This window comes from Triticum dicoccoides, chromosome 6B, assembly GCF_002162155.2.
Source record: "Triticum dicoccoides isolate Atlit2015 ecotype Zavitan chromosome 6B, WEW_v2.0, whole genome shotgun sequence".
NCBI lineage: Eukaryota > Viridiplantae > Streptophyta > Magnoliopsida > Poales > Poaceae > Triticum > Triticum dicoccoides.
In genome coordinates, this window is record NC_041391.1 from 50,995,954 (window position 1) to 51,009,892 (window position 13,939).

A 13,939-nucleotide genomic window follows, 5' to 3' on the forward strand; every position below is an offset into this window, starting at 1 on the left:
AATCATGTGTCGTAACCTCCTTGGGGGGCGCATTCTTGGAGATGACCAGCGGACGACTTCTTTGGTGGAGCGGTGCTTCATCCATACATTAATGGCGACGGATCTGGACGGTGTGGCGCAGTGCAGATTCGGAGTTCGATGTGGAAGGATGGACTCGCGCAGGAGGACGACGCTGTCTGGCGTTGTGGTGGCGTCGATGGCAGAGAGACCTGGCACGGTAGATGCAACAGTACAGCTCTGAAGATGGACTCGTGGCAGGTGGCTGCGGCGGCCTCATACCCGAGAGGCGTCCTGGTTGAGGAGTGCGCCGGACTAGTAGGTACCCCATACCAGGCCGGCGTTCTGGTTGGGACCTCAGGTCTTAGATGTTTAGGTTTGGTTGTGATGTCTGTTTGGTATTAAGCCCAAACTATCAGCGCCCCTTCATCAATTGCATAGGTGTAGCGACAGTTGTTGCTTAGAGGTGGCTTCAGTCTTACTGTTGTATGCATCGCCCAGATGCAGAGGCTGGGGGTCATCCTCCTTTTCTAAAAACATAATTGTGCCCTTGTATGCACAATTCAGCTCATCTTAAGAAGGATAAAATATGATCAAACATTGACTCCTTGTCAATTTCCAAGAAGCCGCTTAATATGGACCTCACTAAACTCAGAATACGCCGAGTTATCTGTTCGGATTAGTCCTGATATCTTCAAACATAATGTACATGGATTTGTTAACAAACTGTTCAGAGAAAGGAAGAAATATTTGGAACTGCTAGCAATTTAAACTACCCACAATCTTACAGGTTAAAGAGATTCAGACAAACGGATTTCAGTATGAAGCATCACAAATACATCTGTCTAGCATGGAACCGCTAAGAAAAGAACACATAAAAGAAACCCACTCGTCTTACCTCCTCAGGCCTTGTTCGGTTAATCCTCTTGCCACAGGGATTGAAGGGGATTGGGGAGGTTTGAGAAGGATTTTGACTTGCAAGGGATTTAATCCCCTTCAATCCCTTTCAAACCTCCTCAAACCCTGCCAAACCGAACAAGGCCTCAAGATAATTACACAACCACAGACTTTTACTTTCCAGTGGTTCAAGGACGTCTATCACCCATCTCAGACAAGCTTGAAATTAGCCTCTTGTCCAGCAACACGCCGATTGACTCAGCTTCCCTGATCAGCTGCCGGCACCTGGCCATCCTCCCTGCTGCGGCATAGCCTTCAATCAAATTACAGTATATGTCACTGGTCGGAACGAATCCAGCCTCCTTCAACCTTGACAGGTACCGAAAAGCCCTTTCTGGATCACGCAATGCCACACACAGCTTCACGATGACCCGGTACGCCGGCAGGTCAAGAAGACAGTTTGCCTGTTCCATTTCCCAAACCAGGGCCAACGCCTCTCGGTGCCTCCCATCACGGGAGCGGCTGTGGATCACTGTGGTGTACATCACAACAGTTGGGTTCCCGCCAGACCCTCTGAACCAGCTGAATAGGCTCTCCACGGCTGCGTACCGCCTGAGCTTTATGCAGACCTTCATGACAGCTGTGCAGTCCTGCTGGCGCAGGTCAAAGTCTGGCCTCTCACCGAGCTCATCGAGCAGTGCAGCAGCGAGCCCATAGCCTTCAGGTGTCCGGGCAACCTCCAGAATCAGCTTCGCGTAGATGCTCGGGTGCAGTGTCCTCTTGTTCATCCTGGCAAGTTCAAGGAGCTTGCGTGCCAGGCCTACTTTGCCTGCCCTGATGAACCCCCTCGCCATGGCTTCGAGGACAGCGCGGCTCGCCGAGGGGACGCATTCCTCAAGCGCAGACTCCATCTTCAGCTCGTCGAAGCGCGCCAAAACCTCGATGGTCGAAGCGAGGATCCGGTCATCAGGGAACAGAGGCACTGCCTTCTGCCCCTGTGCCCAGCACAGTGTCTGAAGAGCTCTCTCGGGAAGCCCCATGTGCCCGAGCTCCCGGATGGTCATGGACAGGGAGCCTTTCCGGAGGAAGGGGACCCAACGGTCCAGCACTTTGCACACATCGGACTCCGGCGGGAGCGCGGCGATCTCCTTGGCAATGCCGACGAGGACCTCGGGGTTCTTGCGCACCTTGTCGCTGAACATGGAGCGCGAAGCCAGCCGGATGTGCTGCGTCGGTGTCGGTGTGACGGGCGGCCTCGTCTTGTGGGGCAGCGGCAGCGGGAGAGGCCGCTGCGTCGCCGGGTTCGGCGGCTTCACTGGCTTCTGGCGCATCGGCCGGGCAAACAGCGCCGAGATGGCTTCAATCTCGTCCTTGCTCCATTCTGAACCACCCTCTTCCTTATCCGCAGCAGCGTCCTCTCCGTACGCCTGCTGCTTACCGTATGCCGATTCCTTGGCGACACTTCCATTGGATGACCCAGCGCAAGAGACCCGGGCAGTAGACCTGCAGCTGCAAAGTAACTTGGCGCCGTCAGTCTTAACCAATGCTGGAGCCAGGGAAATGCCGCCAGGCAGCACGGAGAGCGGCGGCCAGCTCGCCAGAGAAGACATGGCCGGCGAAGAACTCTCTCCTCGCCTCTTCCACCCGCCCCTTGCTGGGTGCTGTGACCACCCGTGCTAGAGGGCACGTGGCACGGAGAAAGCACCGCGCGGTCGGTCGCTTGAACCGGCGAGGCAATCCGACGAACACCTTGAGTGCAGCCCGGGGGGGTCGGCCTCCCTCAGCCACTCCAGCTGGCTCCGCCGGCCTTGTCAGCTCGACCTGGCGAGCGCGTACGGCCGCAGCGCACTGCAAGTGCGTGCTCGGCGCCGCCGCGAATCCCACGTCCGTCCCGCCGGCCGCCGCTTGTGGGAGCGGGAGGCCGCGCTGCCGTGAGAGGATGTGGGGATTGATTTTTTTCATTTTTTCTCGCTTCGAGTCGTCTCGGCAGAAGCAGCAGGCAGCCGATGGATTATTTTTAATATCTCGCCTACTCCGCGAGATGTAGCTCTGGCTCGCCCACAGCAAGCAGCCCAGTCCCAGTAACGGATGTACACCTTCGATTCTCCGTTTGTTTCTTTTGGTTCGTTTTTTCGGTTTTCTTCGTTTTTGCCTGGTATTTACATTTCTTCATCGTGTTTCTTCAGTTTTTTGGGGTTACTATATTTTTTCTGCTTTTCTTCATCAGTTTCTTCGGGTATATTCGTTTTTATTTGGCATTTATTCACCGATTTTCTTCATGTGTTCTTTTTTTCAACACATGCTTAATTTTTTAAACCACATTATGCATTTTTCATAAACATGTGGAATGTTTTATTATACACATTGAATGATTTTAAATACATATTTTAAATTTTGTATACATATGTTAAATATTTCTTAAATGCAAGCTGAATATTTTCTTTAATGGCACAAAAACATTTATGTTAAACCACGTGAACATTTGCATACATTCAATATTCTCAAAATGTCACAATTTTTTCAGAAATGTGAGAATATTTTCTTAAATAGTCATGTACATATTTTTAATGTTACAATAAATATTTTGTACTATGCAAAAGAATATACATTGTGTAAAGTTTTCTAAAAATGCCACCATATATATTTTGGAAATATGCGAACAGTTTTTTTAAATGTCATGTACAACCTTTTAAATGTGTGAAACAATTTTTTTTTCATTACACAGACATTGTTTTTACATTGTACACGCATTACAAAAATTCACATACATTTTTAAATGCGAGAAAAAAATATAGTTGTCAAGAACTTTTTTAATGCTATCGACTTATTTTAAAAGTTGCAAACATTTTTTAGCACTTCTTGACATTTTTTTAATGTGCGCTGAACATTTGTAAATTTAAAACAAAGTTTGTTTCCATTATAGAAATATAAATCAAATTAATAAAAAGAAGATAAAACATGTGCTAGGGAGCCAGTGATCCTCCTGCGCGGTGGGCTGGCCGATTTATGCGGTATTGCAGGCGACATTCCGCTCATTATCGACGTTGTGCCCATTTATGGAGTCGTCTCACCAGAAGCAGCAGCAGTCAATGAACTTTTTTTATGCTAGTAGCCGATGGATGATAGCTCACAAGCGGAGAACAGATCACAAACGAACGTGTAAGCTCAAATAAGGCCCCTTTTTTTATTTTTACACGTAACTGACGCCCAATAGTGTGAGCAGGCTGTGTCCAGGCCAGGGCTGATGCTTACGTAACTGAGAGAGAGAGAGAGAGAGAGAGAGAGGGCCAGCTTCCTCATCGCAAATGAATGTACTGTCTCTGAACCACTTTCCCCTACCTCGGTTCTATCTTCCTCTTGATTCCCCTGTCTAAAAAATGCTACTCATGTATCCCAAATTCCTCCTTTGATGGTACTGTGAGTAAGATCGTGACATTTGGTATCTGAGCCACCAATCTACCCGCCAAAATTCCAGAAAAGTTCCCCACCATTCTAGTGCACATCACTCCTTCGACGAAAATCCAAGGCCAATATTTTTTATCATGGCAAAGAATTTAGCAGTTGATGATTGTTTCCATTTCATGTTCTAAACAATGTCTAGGCCATTATATGTGAAGAGTCACTTGTACGGCTTCATAGTTCTGATGTTGGAGATGATGCCAGGTCGACACACCTTGGATCCACCCGTACCAATGTGCAACTCGACATTGTTAACTAGGCAAAACCCTACTTGCTTGACAGGCTAAAGCTCGCCTAAATCGACCCAATTCAAGGGGCAATACGACTCCAAACAAGCTCCCGAGGTGGCGCTTCTAACATTGAACTGTGTGGCTCGGGAGCCCACACTTAGGCCTTGAATGAAGGAGGTCCTTGAGACGCTCGAGCAAATTGAGGCAATGGAGCGCCAAATAAATGTTCATTTGCTATGTTGCTTCATGAAATGGACCTGCACATTAACTTGATATGGGTTTGTGATTAGTCTATACTGCTCATTTATCATTACTATTGTAAAACATGGTTTGCCTTTCATAGTTTGTTGCCATTTTACTGTGCTCCCATTCGATAATATATACTGTCTATTAATTATGCTTCTGTATGGTTCTTCTTGTATCTACATCCTTTGTGACAATAAGGAAAATTATGTCGATGAGCGGGGCACATGGAAAATTATGTTGATGATCAATAACCATATTGGGGCATAAGGCCCACGCTACTGTGTCAAAGCCTACGCCACACACTGATGGGGTATACCACTCGGAGAGCTCCAATTACACGCTTTTAGTGTGGAAATTGTCCCCAAAATACAAATTACGTGTGCGGGTCGGCCGGACTAACAAGCATCGTGCGCCTGCCATTCCGCATGAAAATGGTTCTTTCGACCTTTTTTTACGTCAACTAGTGTATTTTCTTTTCCTGCAAAAAAACGATTGTATTTATTTTGGTTTAAAAGACATTCCAATGGGTTTTAAAAAATATTCACACATTGCGAAAAATGTACATGAATCTGGAAAAACTTATACGTGAAAATTTACAATGTTCACGAAACTATAAAAGTTGATATTTTGTTAAAAGAGTATTCATGATTTTTTATGATTTAGTTTTTTCACCAAATTCTAAAACTTTCCATGAATATTAAAAATATTTAAATTTAAAAACATTCATAAAATTTATTTTTTTAATGAATTTATAAAACTGTTCATGAGTTTTTCAAAGGTGGTTGTGAAATTTAAAAATAAGAAATGAAGGGGGAAACACGCAAAATAAATAAAAGACCAAAAGAAAACAGGTAAAACGTACAGAGAAAAACATAGAAATAAAGAAAAAAAAAAGGAAAGACTGGGTTGAATCTTCCCAAAACTAGAATGCATGGGCCGGACCATATGCGCATAGTGGTGCAAAAGAGTAGTAAATTCCCACGACTCATTCACAGGCCCAATTCATCTAAAAAATGCACAAGCCCGATTCACCCTTATGCCTCAGCTATAACCTGATATCCCCTAGGGTTTTCCTAGGGTTCCACCCATCCTCTGGCGATTTTGCCAGAGTCCACGTTAAATCTCGTAGGATCGCCGGGGTTTCCCCGATAACCAGCGAGATCAACCATTGCTCGGTGGGTGTATGTAGGCGCATGGCTGAAACAGTGTCGAGGGAGGTGGAGGCCCAGGGGTAGATCGGGCGACGGCAAGTGTGGCGATGGCGCCGTGTGGGGGGTTTGAATCGGAGGATGGCGAGCGAGTTTGGGAGGTGGGAGCAGATGAGCAGGCGGGTAGAAGGGAAGGATTGGGGCGCAGATGGGGGGATTCGACGGATGAGGAGGAGGATTACGGTGAAGATGTTGGCGCTGATCCAGACCTGGAGAACCAATTTGCGGGGATGAGGTTGCACGGGAAGGAGGAAGAAGATCGATTTCTCGGCTGAGGTTAATGATCTGGTCAAGGACGTCCGCTGGCTTGCATTGTTCCGGGTTCACACCACTAAACCTTTTAGTCATGCGGCACTCCTGTCCCAGATGCGTAATGCTTGGACGACAGCGCAGGGGGTCACCTTCAATATCAAGGGGCCAAATCTTTTTTTGGTCCAGTGTCACTGTTTGGGGGACTGGAGGAAGATAATGGAGGGAGGTCCGTGGCTGTTTCGAAGGGCACCGGTAGTTTTGCAGGAGTATGATGGCTTCTCAGATGTCAATGAGTATAAACTCAACATGGTACCGCTGTGGACAAGGGTTAAATGCATGCCTGATGGTCTGATAAGGAAGAGACAGCTTGCTGAAAAAGTGGCGGCGAAAGTTGGCGACCCTCCCTTCAATGTGATTGTCAATGAGGGGCGCATCAACCTAGCTAGCACCCTGCGTGCAAGGGTGTTTGTTGACGTGAACACACCGCTGGTTCGCTTTGTTCACATAACTTTGAAGGAACGAAAGAAATACAATGTTTTTTATCTGAAACTCCCGGACTTTTGCTATGCGTGTGGACTCATGGGACATCTTGCGGATGAATGTGGGGATGGAGTGCATGACCCGAGATCCTTTGAATGGGGTGAGTGGCTGCTGTGGGAACCGGAGATTCCAGCGGGCCAAACTTTTGGTGCCTGGGGAAGAGGTGATGGTGGAGCTAGAGGAAGAGGAAGGGAGGCAGGTAGAGCAGATCGGGGGGTAGAGGCTGGGGAGTATCGGCAGGAGGCAGTGGTAGATGAGTTGCACCAGGGGCCAAGTCACCAGCACTGCAAAGCATGGACTTGGATTTTACTGATGCTAATCACGACCGTGGCGACAAGGGAGCTCGCAAACGGCTGGTTAATGAGGATGGTTCTCTTACTATTATGGGGCAGCCCATTTCAAACCTTGCTGGGAAGGTCGCGGGGATGATTAAGTTACTTGAAGGTGCTACCCCGAGCTCAAGCAATACCGTGACAGCATCCACACCAGAGAAAGATCCGCTGGTCAAGAGGAGGAAGCAGCAAGATGATGATTAGATGAACAAGGCACAAGCAATGGAGGCGGCCTCCTTCGAGGAGGACCGTCGAACCAAATGAGAGCTTTATGCTGGAACTGTCGGGGGATTGGCGACCCTGCGGCAGTTCATGAGCTCCGCGATCTCGTGGGGGCTAGTGCGCCGTCGGTTCTTTGCATTGTGGAGACTCAATTAGCAAAAAATTGAGTGGAAGGTTTGGCGGTTTCTTTAGGTTTTCAAAACAGTTTTGCAGTAGCCAGTAGTGGTCGTAGTGGTGGTCTATGTATTTTTTGGAAGGCGGATGTTAACTTGGTAATAAAGAATTTTTCGTAATATCACATTGACTCCTGGGTTTCTAAACTAGGTTCTGAGCAATGGCGCCTAACATGTTTTTATGGCAAGGCAAACCGGAGCCTGAGGTACAAAACATGGGATACAATGAAAGGCCGAGGGGAGAAAGCACGCTCCCTTGGCTTTGCATGGGCGATTTCAATGAGATACTTCGCCAGGAGGAGCAGATGGGTCCTAATCCTCGCGATAGCGCTCAGATGGAGGGGGTCAGAGAAGCGGTGGATGTATGTGAGCTGGTGGACTTGGGATATATGATGACCCACAAGTATAGGAGATCTATCGTAGTCCTTTCGATAAGTAAGAGTGTCGAACCCAACGAGGAGCAGAAGGAAATGATAAGCGGTTTTCAGCAAGGTATTCTCTACAGGTACTGAAATAAGTGGTAACAGATAGTTTTGTGATCAGATAAATTATAACGAGCAACAAGTAACAAAAGTAAATAAAGTGCAGCAAGGTGGCCCAATCCTTTTTGTAGCAAAGGACAAGCCTGGACAAACTCTGATAATAGGAAAAGCGCTCCCGAGGACACATGGGAATATCGTCAAGCTAGTTTTCATCACGCTCATATGATTCACGTTTGGTACTTTGATAATTTGATATGTGGGTGGACCGGTGCTTGGGTACTGCCCTTACTTGGACAAGCATCCCACTTATGATTAACCTCTATTGCAAGCATCCGCAACTACAACAAAAGTATTAAGGTAAACCCAACCATAGCATGAAACATATGGATCCAAATCAGCCCCTTACGAAGCAACGCATAAACTAGGGTTTAAGCTTCTATCACTCTAGCAACCCATCATCTACTTATTACTTCCCAATGCCTTCCTCTAGGCCCAAATAATGGTGAAGTGTTATGTAGTCGACGTTCACATAACACCACTAGAGGCTAGACAACATACATCTCATTAAAATATCGAACGAATACCAAATTCACATGACTAATAGCAAGACTTCTTCCTTGTCCTCTAGAACAAACGTAATTACTCACAAAGCATATTCATGTTCATAATCAGAGGGGTAATAAAGTGCATAAAGGATCTGAACATATGATCTTCCACCAAATAAACCAACTAGCATCAACTACAAGGAGTAATCAACACTACTAGCAACCTACTAGCACCAATCCTAGACTTGGAGACAAGAATTGGATACAAGAGATGAACTAGGGTTTGGAGATGAGATGGTGCTGGTGAAGATGTTGATGGAGATTGCCCTCTCCCGATGAGAGGAGATTTGGTGACGACGGTGGTGATGATTTCCCCGGCAGAACAACTCTGCCAGAGCCCTAGATTGGTTCCGCCAAGGTTCCGCCTCGTGGCGGCGGAGTCTCGTCCCGAAAGGTTCCTTCTTATTTTTTCTCATCGAAAGACTTCATATAGGAGAAGATGGGCATCGGAGAGCCACCAGGGGGCCCACAAGGTAGGGGGGCGCGCCAAGGGGGGGGGCGCCCCCCACCCTCGTGAGCAGGGTGTGGGCCCCCTGGCCTTCATCTTTGGTGATTATTTTTCTTTATTTATTTTAAGGTGTTCCGTGGAGTTTCAGGACTTTTGGAGTTGCGTAGAATAGGCCTTCAATATTTGCTCCTTTTCCAGCCCAGAATTCCAGCTGCCGGCATTCTCCCTCTTCGTGTAAACCTTGTAAAATAAGAGAGAATAGCCATAAGTATTGTGACATAACGTGAAATAACAACCCATAATGCAATAAATATTGTCACAAAAGTATGATGCAAAATGGACGTATCAACTCCCCCAAGCTTAGACCTCGCTTGTCCTCAAGCGAAAAGCCGATAACAATAAATATGTCCTCATGTTTAGAGGTAGAGGCGTCGATAAAAATAAAATACGGACATGAAGGCATCATGATTATTTCATAACAGCAATATAAATATATTTTGTCATATGATTACTCATGTTCAAGTGATGATCTTTTCACAAAGGCAAAGCATGAATCAGAAACCTTATTGGCACTAACAATTATAATCTCAGTCATTGAAGAAATTGCAATTTATCATAACATCGGAAAGAGTCTATGTCAGAGCTCAAAAGCAAGTCCACATACTCAACTATCATTTAGTCCTTCATAATTGCTAACACTCACATGATACTTGTGGTTATGGAGTTTTAACCGGACACGGAGAAAGATAGGGGCTTATAGTCTTGCCCCACAACCTTTTACCTCAAGGGTAATGTCAACTATAATAATTCATGCTCCCCTACATCCAATTAGATATATATATCATACTCTTTCCAACATGTCGAGCTTGCCAAAGGATAAAATAAAAAAAAAGAAAAAAAAGAAAGGTGAAGATCACCGTGACTCTTGCATAAGGTAGAGCATAATAATAAAAGATAGGCCCTTCGCAGAGGGAAGCAGAGGTTGTCATGCATGTTTAGGGTTGATGCACAAAATGTTAATGCAAAAGAACGTCACTTTATATTGCCCCTTGTATGTGGACCTTTATTATGCAGTTCGTCGCTTTTATTGCATCCACAACAAGTTCGTACAAAGCTTATTTCTCTGCACTTATAAGTCATGCATATTTAGAGAGCAATTTTTATTGCTTGCACCGATGACAACTTACTTGAAGGATCTTACTCAATCCATAGGTAGATATGGTGGACTCTCATGGCAAAACTGGTTTAAGGGTATTTGGAAGCACAAGTAGTATTTCTACTTGGTGTTGAGAATTTGGCTAGCAAGAGGGGGAAAGGCAAGCTCAACACGGTAGAGGATCCATGACAACATACTTTATCTTGGATGTAAGAAAACATAACTCATTATGTTGTCTTCCTTGTCCAACCTCAACTCTTTAGCATGTCATATTTTAATGAGTGCTCCCAATCATAAAAGATGTCAATGATAATATATCTATATGTGAAACCTCTGTTTCCTTATTACTTCCTATTAATTTCAACAATGACCAAAGCTATATTTGCCAACTCCCAACAACCTTCAATCATCATACTCTTTTCTATTGTGAAGTCATTACTTTCACTAAGATCAATATGAACTCTTTGATTCTTTTTATTCTTTTTCTTCTAATCACCCAAGATCATGGCAAAATAACCAAGCCCTTGAGTCAACACTAATCTTTATTATATAGCTCACGGACTCGATTACAAAGAAGGATCATAAAGAAAAACTCAAAACTAGATCATGTCATGACTTTATTCTACTAAATCAAGATACTACTAATAGGATCGAACTAAGAAAAAGGGTAAAGATAGGAATTGTGATGGTGATACGATACCAGGGCACCTCCCCCAAGCTTGGCAGTTGCCAATGGGAGTGCCCATACCCATGTGATTATTTCTCCTTCTTTGTTGTTGGCGTAATATTCTTGGTGATGATTCCCCTCAGAATACGGTTCTCCTCCTCGAGCTTATTGAGTTGCTGCTTGAGGTCCATTATTTCCTTGTGAAGCTTTCCTGTAACGGCTAAAGATCCTTGCACCCAAGGATGTTGCATAGCTACGGGAGAACAAGAGACACTCTTCCTCATATTTTCATAGGAAAGAAATTTAACATTGGAAGGGATAACCGAGTTTGGAATAGCTGAGCTCTATAGTTCCCCCATCGTAAACCCAGCTCGGAGGCGAGAGGTGACTTCTTGATCTTCCATGGCATCTACTCTCATCAGGTCAACCTCCATCTCTTCCTCCATTGCCGGCCCAAAGTGGTCAGCGTCACTGTTTGCCCTTGGTTCCGGTGCCGGGTTAGATACCCGGCTCTCTCCGACCGACTCTTGAGAAGACATCTTGCTTTAATCTGTAGCAGCAACAGCTCGAAACGAAAACAGAGGATATTTGCGTGATACGGGAGTCAAAACCTTCAGGAGTATATATAATGAATTTTTACCGACCAAAATACGTATCGTTCAAGAAAACAGAGTCCGGAGGGCACACGAGGTGCTCACGAGGTAGGGGGGCGCGCCCTCCACCCTCGTGGAGGCCTCGTGTCCTCCCCGGACTGCTACTTATTTTTCTATTTTTCTAAATATTCCAAAACGGAGAAATATTGCCTTAAAAATTGTTTTGGAGTCGGTTTACTTACCGTACCACATACCTATTCCTTTTCGGAGTCTGAAGTGGGCTGGAAAGTGTCCCTTATGTATTCCTCCGGGGTTACGGTTTCAATAATATTAGTTTCAACATTCATAGGATTACCTGAGATATAGTGTTTGATCCTTTGACTGTTTACCACCTTCGGATTTGTGCCTTCGAAGTTGTTGATTTTTATGGCACCGGAACGATAGACATCCTCGATAACGCAAGGACCTTCCCATTTAGAGAGAAGTTTTCCTACAAAAAATCTTAAACGAGAGTTGTATAGCAATACATAATCACCTACATTAAACTCACGCTTTTGTATCCTTTTGTCATGCCATCTTTTAACCTTTTCTTTAAACAACTTGGCATTTTCATAAGCTTGGGTTCTCCATTCATCAAATGAGCTAATGTCAAATAACCTCTTCTCACTGGCAAGTTTGAAATCATAGTTGAGCTCTTTAATAGCCCAGTATGCCTTGTGTTCTAGTTCAAGAGGTAAGTGACAAGCTTTTCCATAAACCATTTTATACAGAGACATACCCATAGGATTTTTATATGCAGTTCTATAGGCCCATAATGCATCATCAAGTTTCTTGGACCAATTCTTTCTAGACCTATTGACAGTCTTTTACAAAATTAATTTGAGCTCTCTATTGCTCAATTCTACTTGACCACTAGACTGCGGGTGATAAGGAGATGCAATCCTATGATCAACGTCATATTTAGCAAGCATCTTACGGAAAGCACCATGAATAAAGTGTGAACCACCATCAGTCATTAAATATCTAGGGACTCCAAACCTCGGAAAAATAACTTCCGTAAGCATTTTAATAGAAGTGTTATGATCAGCACTACTAGTTGGAATAGCTTCTACCCACTTAGTAACGTAATCAACAGCAACTAAAATATTAGTATATCCATTAGAGGCAGGAAAAGGTCCCATATAATCAAAGCCCCAAACATCAAATGGTTCAATAACAAGTGAATAATTCATAGGCATTTCTTGACGTCTACTAATATTACCAATCCTTTGACATTCATCGCAAGACAGAACAAACTTACGGGTATCCTTAAAGAGAGTAGGCCAATAAAAACCATATTGCAATACCTTATGTGCAGTTCTATCTCCAGCATGGTGTCCTCCATAAGCTTCGGAGTGAAACTTGCGTAGGATCAGTTCCTGTTCATGCTCAGGTACACAACGTCTAATGACACCATCTACTCCTTCTTTATAAAGATGTGGGTCATCCCAAAAGTAATGTCACAAGTCATAGAAAAACTTTTTCTTTTGTTGGTATGTGAAGCTAGGTGGTATAAATTTAGCGACAATATAATTAGCATAATCAGCATACCATGGAGTGCTACGAGAAGTGCTTATGACATTTAATTGCTCATCAGGGAAGCTATCATCAATAGGTAGTGGGCCATCAAGAACATTCTCTAACCTAGACAAGTTGTCTGCAACGGGGTTCTCAGCTCCTTTTCTATCAATAATATGTAAATCAAATTCTTGCAGCAGGAGAACCCATCTAATGAGTCTAGGTTTTGCATCCTTCTTTTCCATAAGATATTTAATAGCAGCATGATCAGTGTGAATAGTAACTTTGGAATCAACAATATAAGGTCTAAACTTATCACAAGCAAACACAACTGCTAAAAGTTCCTTTTCGTTGGTAGCATAATTTCTTTGAGCACTGTCTAGAGTCTTACTAGCATAATGGATAACATTTAATTTCTTATCAACTCTTTGCCCTAGAACATCACCTACAGCATAATCACTAGCATCACACATAATTTCAAAGGGTAAATTCCAATCAGGTGGCTGAACAACAGGTGCAGAGACTAATGCCTTCTTAAGTATTTCAAATGCTTCTACACAATCATCATCAAAGACAAATGGTACATCTTTTTGTAATAAATTAGTCAGAGGCCGAGAGATTTTTGAGAAGTCCTTAATGAACCTCCTATAAAATCCGGCGTGACCAAGGAAACTTCTTATACCTTTGATGTCCTTGGGACATGGCATCTTTTCAATAGCATAACCCTTGGCTTTATCAACTTCAATACCTCTTTCAGAAACTTTGTGCCCCAAGACAATACCTTCATTAACCATAAAGTGGCACTTTTCCGAATTCAAGCCAAGATTAGTTTCTTCACATCTCTGCAAAACTCGAGCAAGATTGCTCAAGCAATC

At 44.4% G+C, this 13,939-nt stretch overlaps 1 protein-coding gene across 1 annotated transcript; it reads right to left on the reverse strand.

Annotated features, from left to right (window-relative positions):
• Window positions 1-726: 726 nt before the first annotated feature.
• LOC119326736 (pentatricopeptide repeat-containing protein At2g01860-like) lies at window positions 727-2,846 on the reverse strand. The gene has a single exon (XM_037600356.1). The coding sequence runs from the start codon at window positions 2,502-2,504 to the stop codon at window positions 1,083-1,085; it is 1,422 nt and encodes a 473-aa protein (XP_037456253.1). The 5' UTR covers window positions 2,505-2,846; the 3' UTR covers window positions 727-1,082.
• Window positions 2,847-13,939: the final 11,093 nt, after the last annotated feature.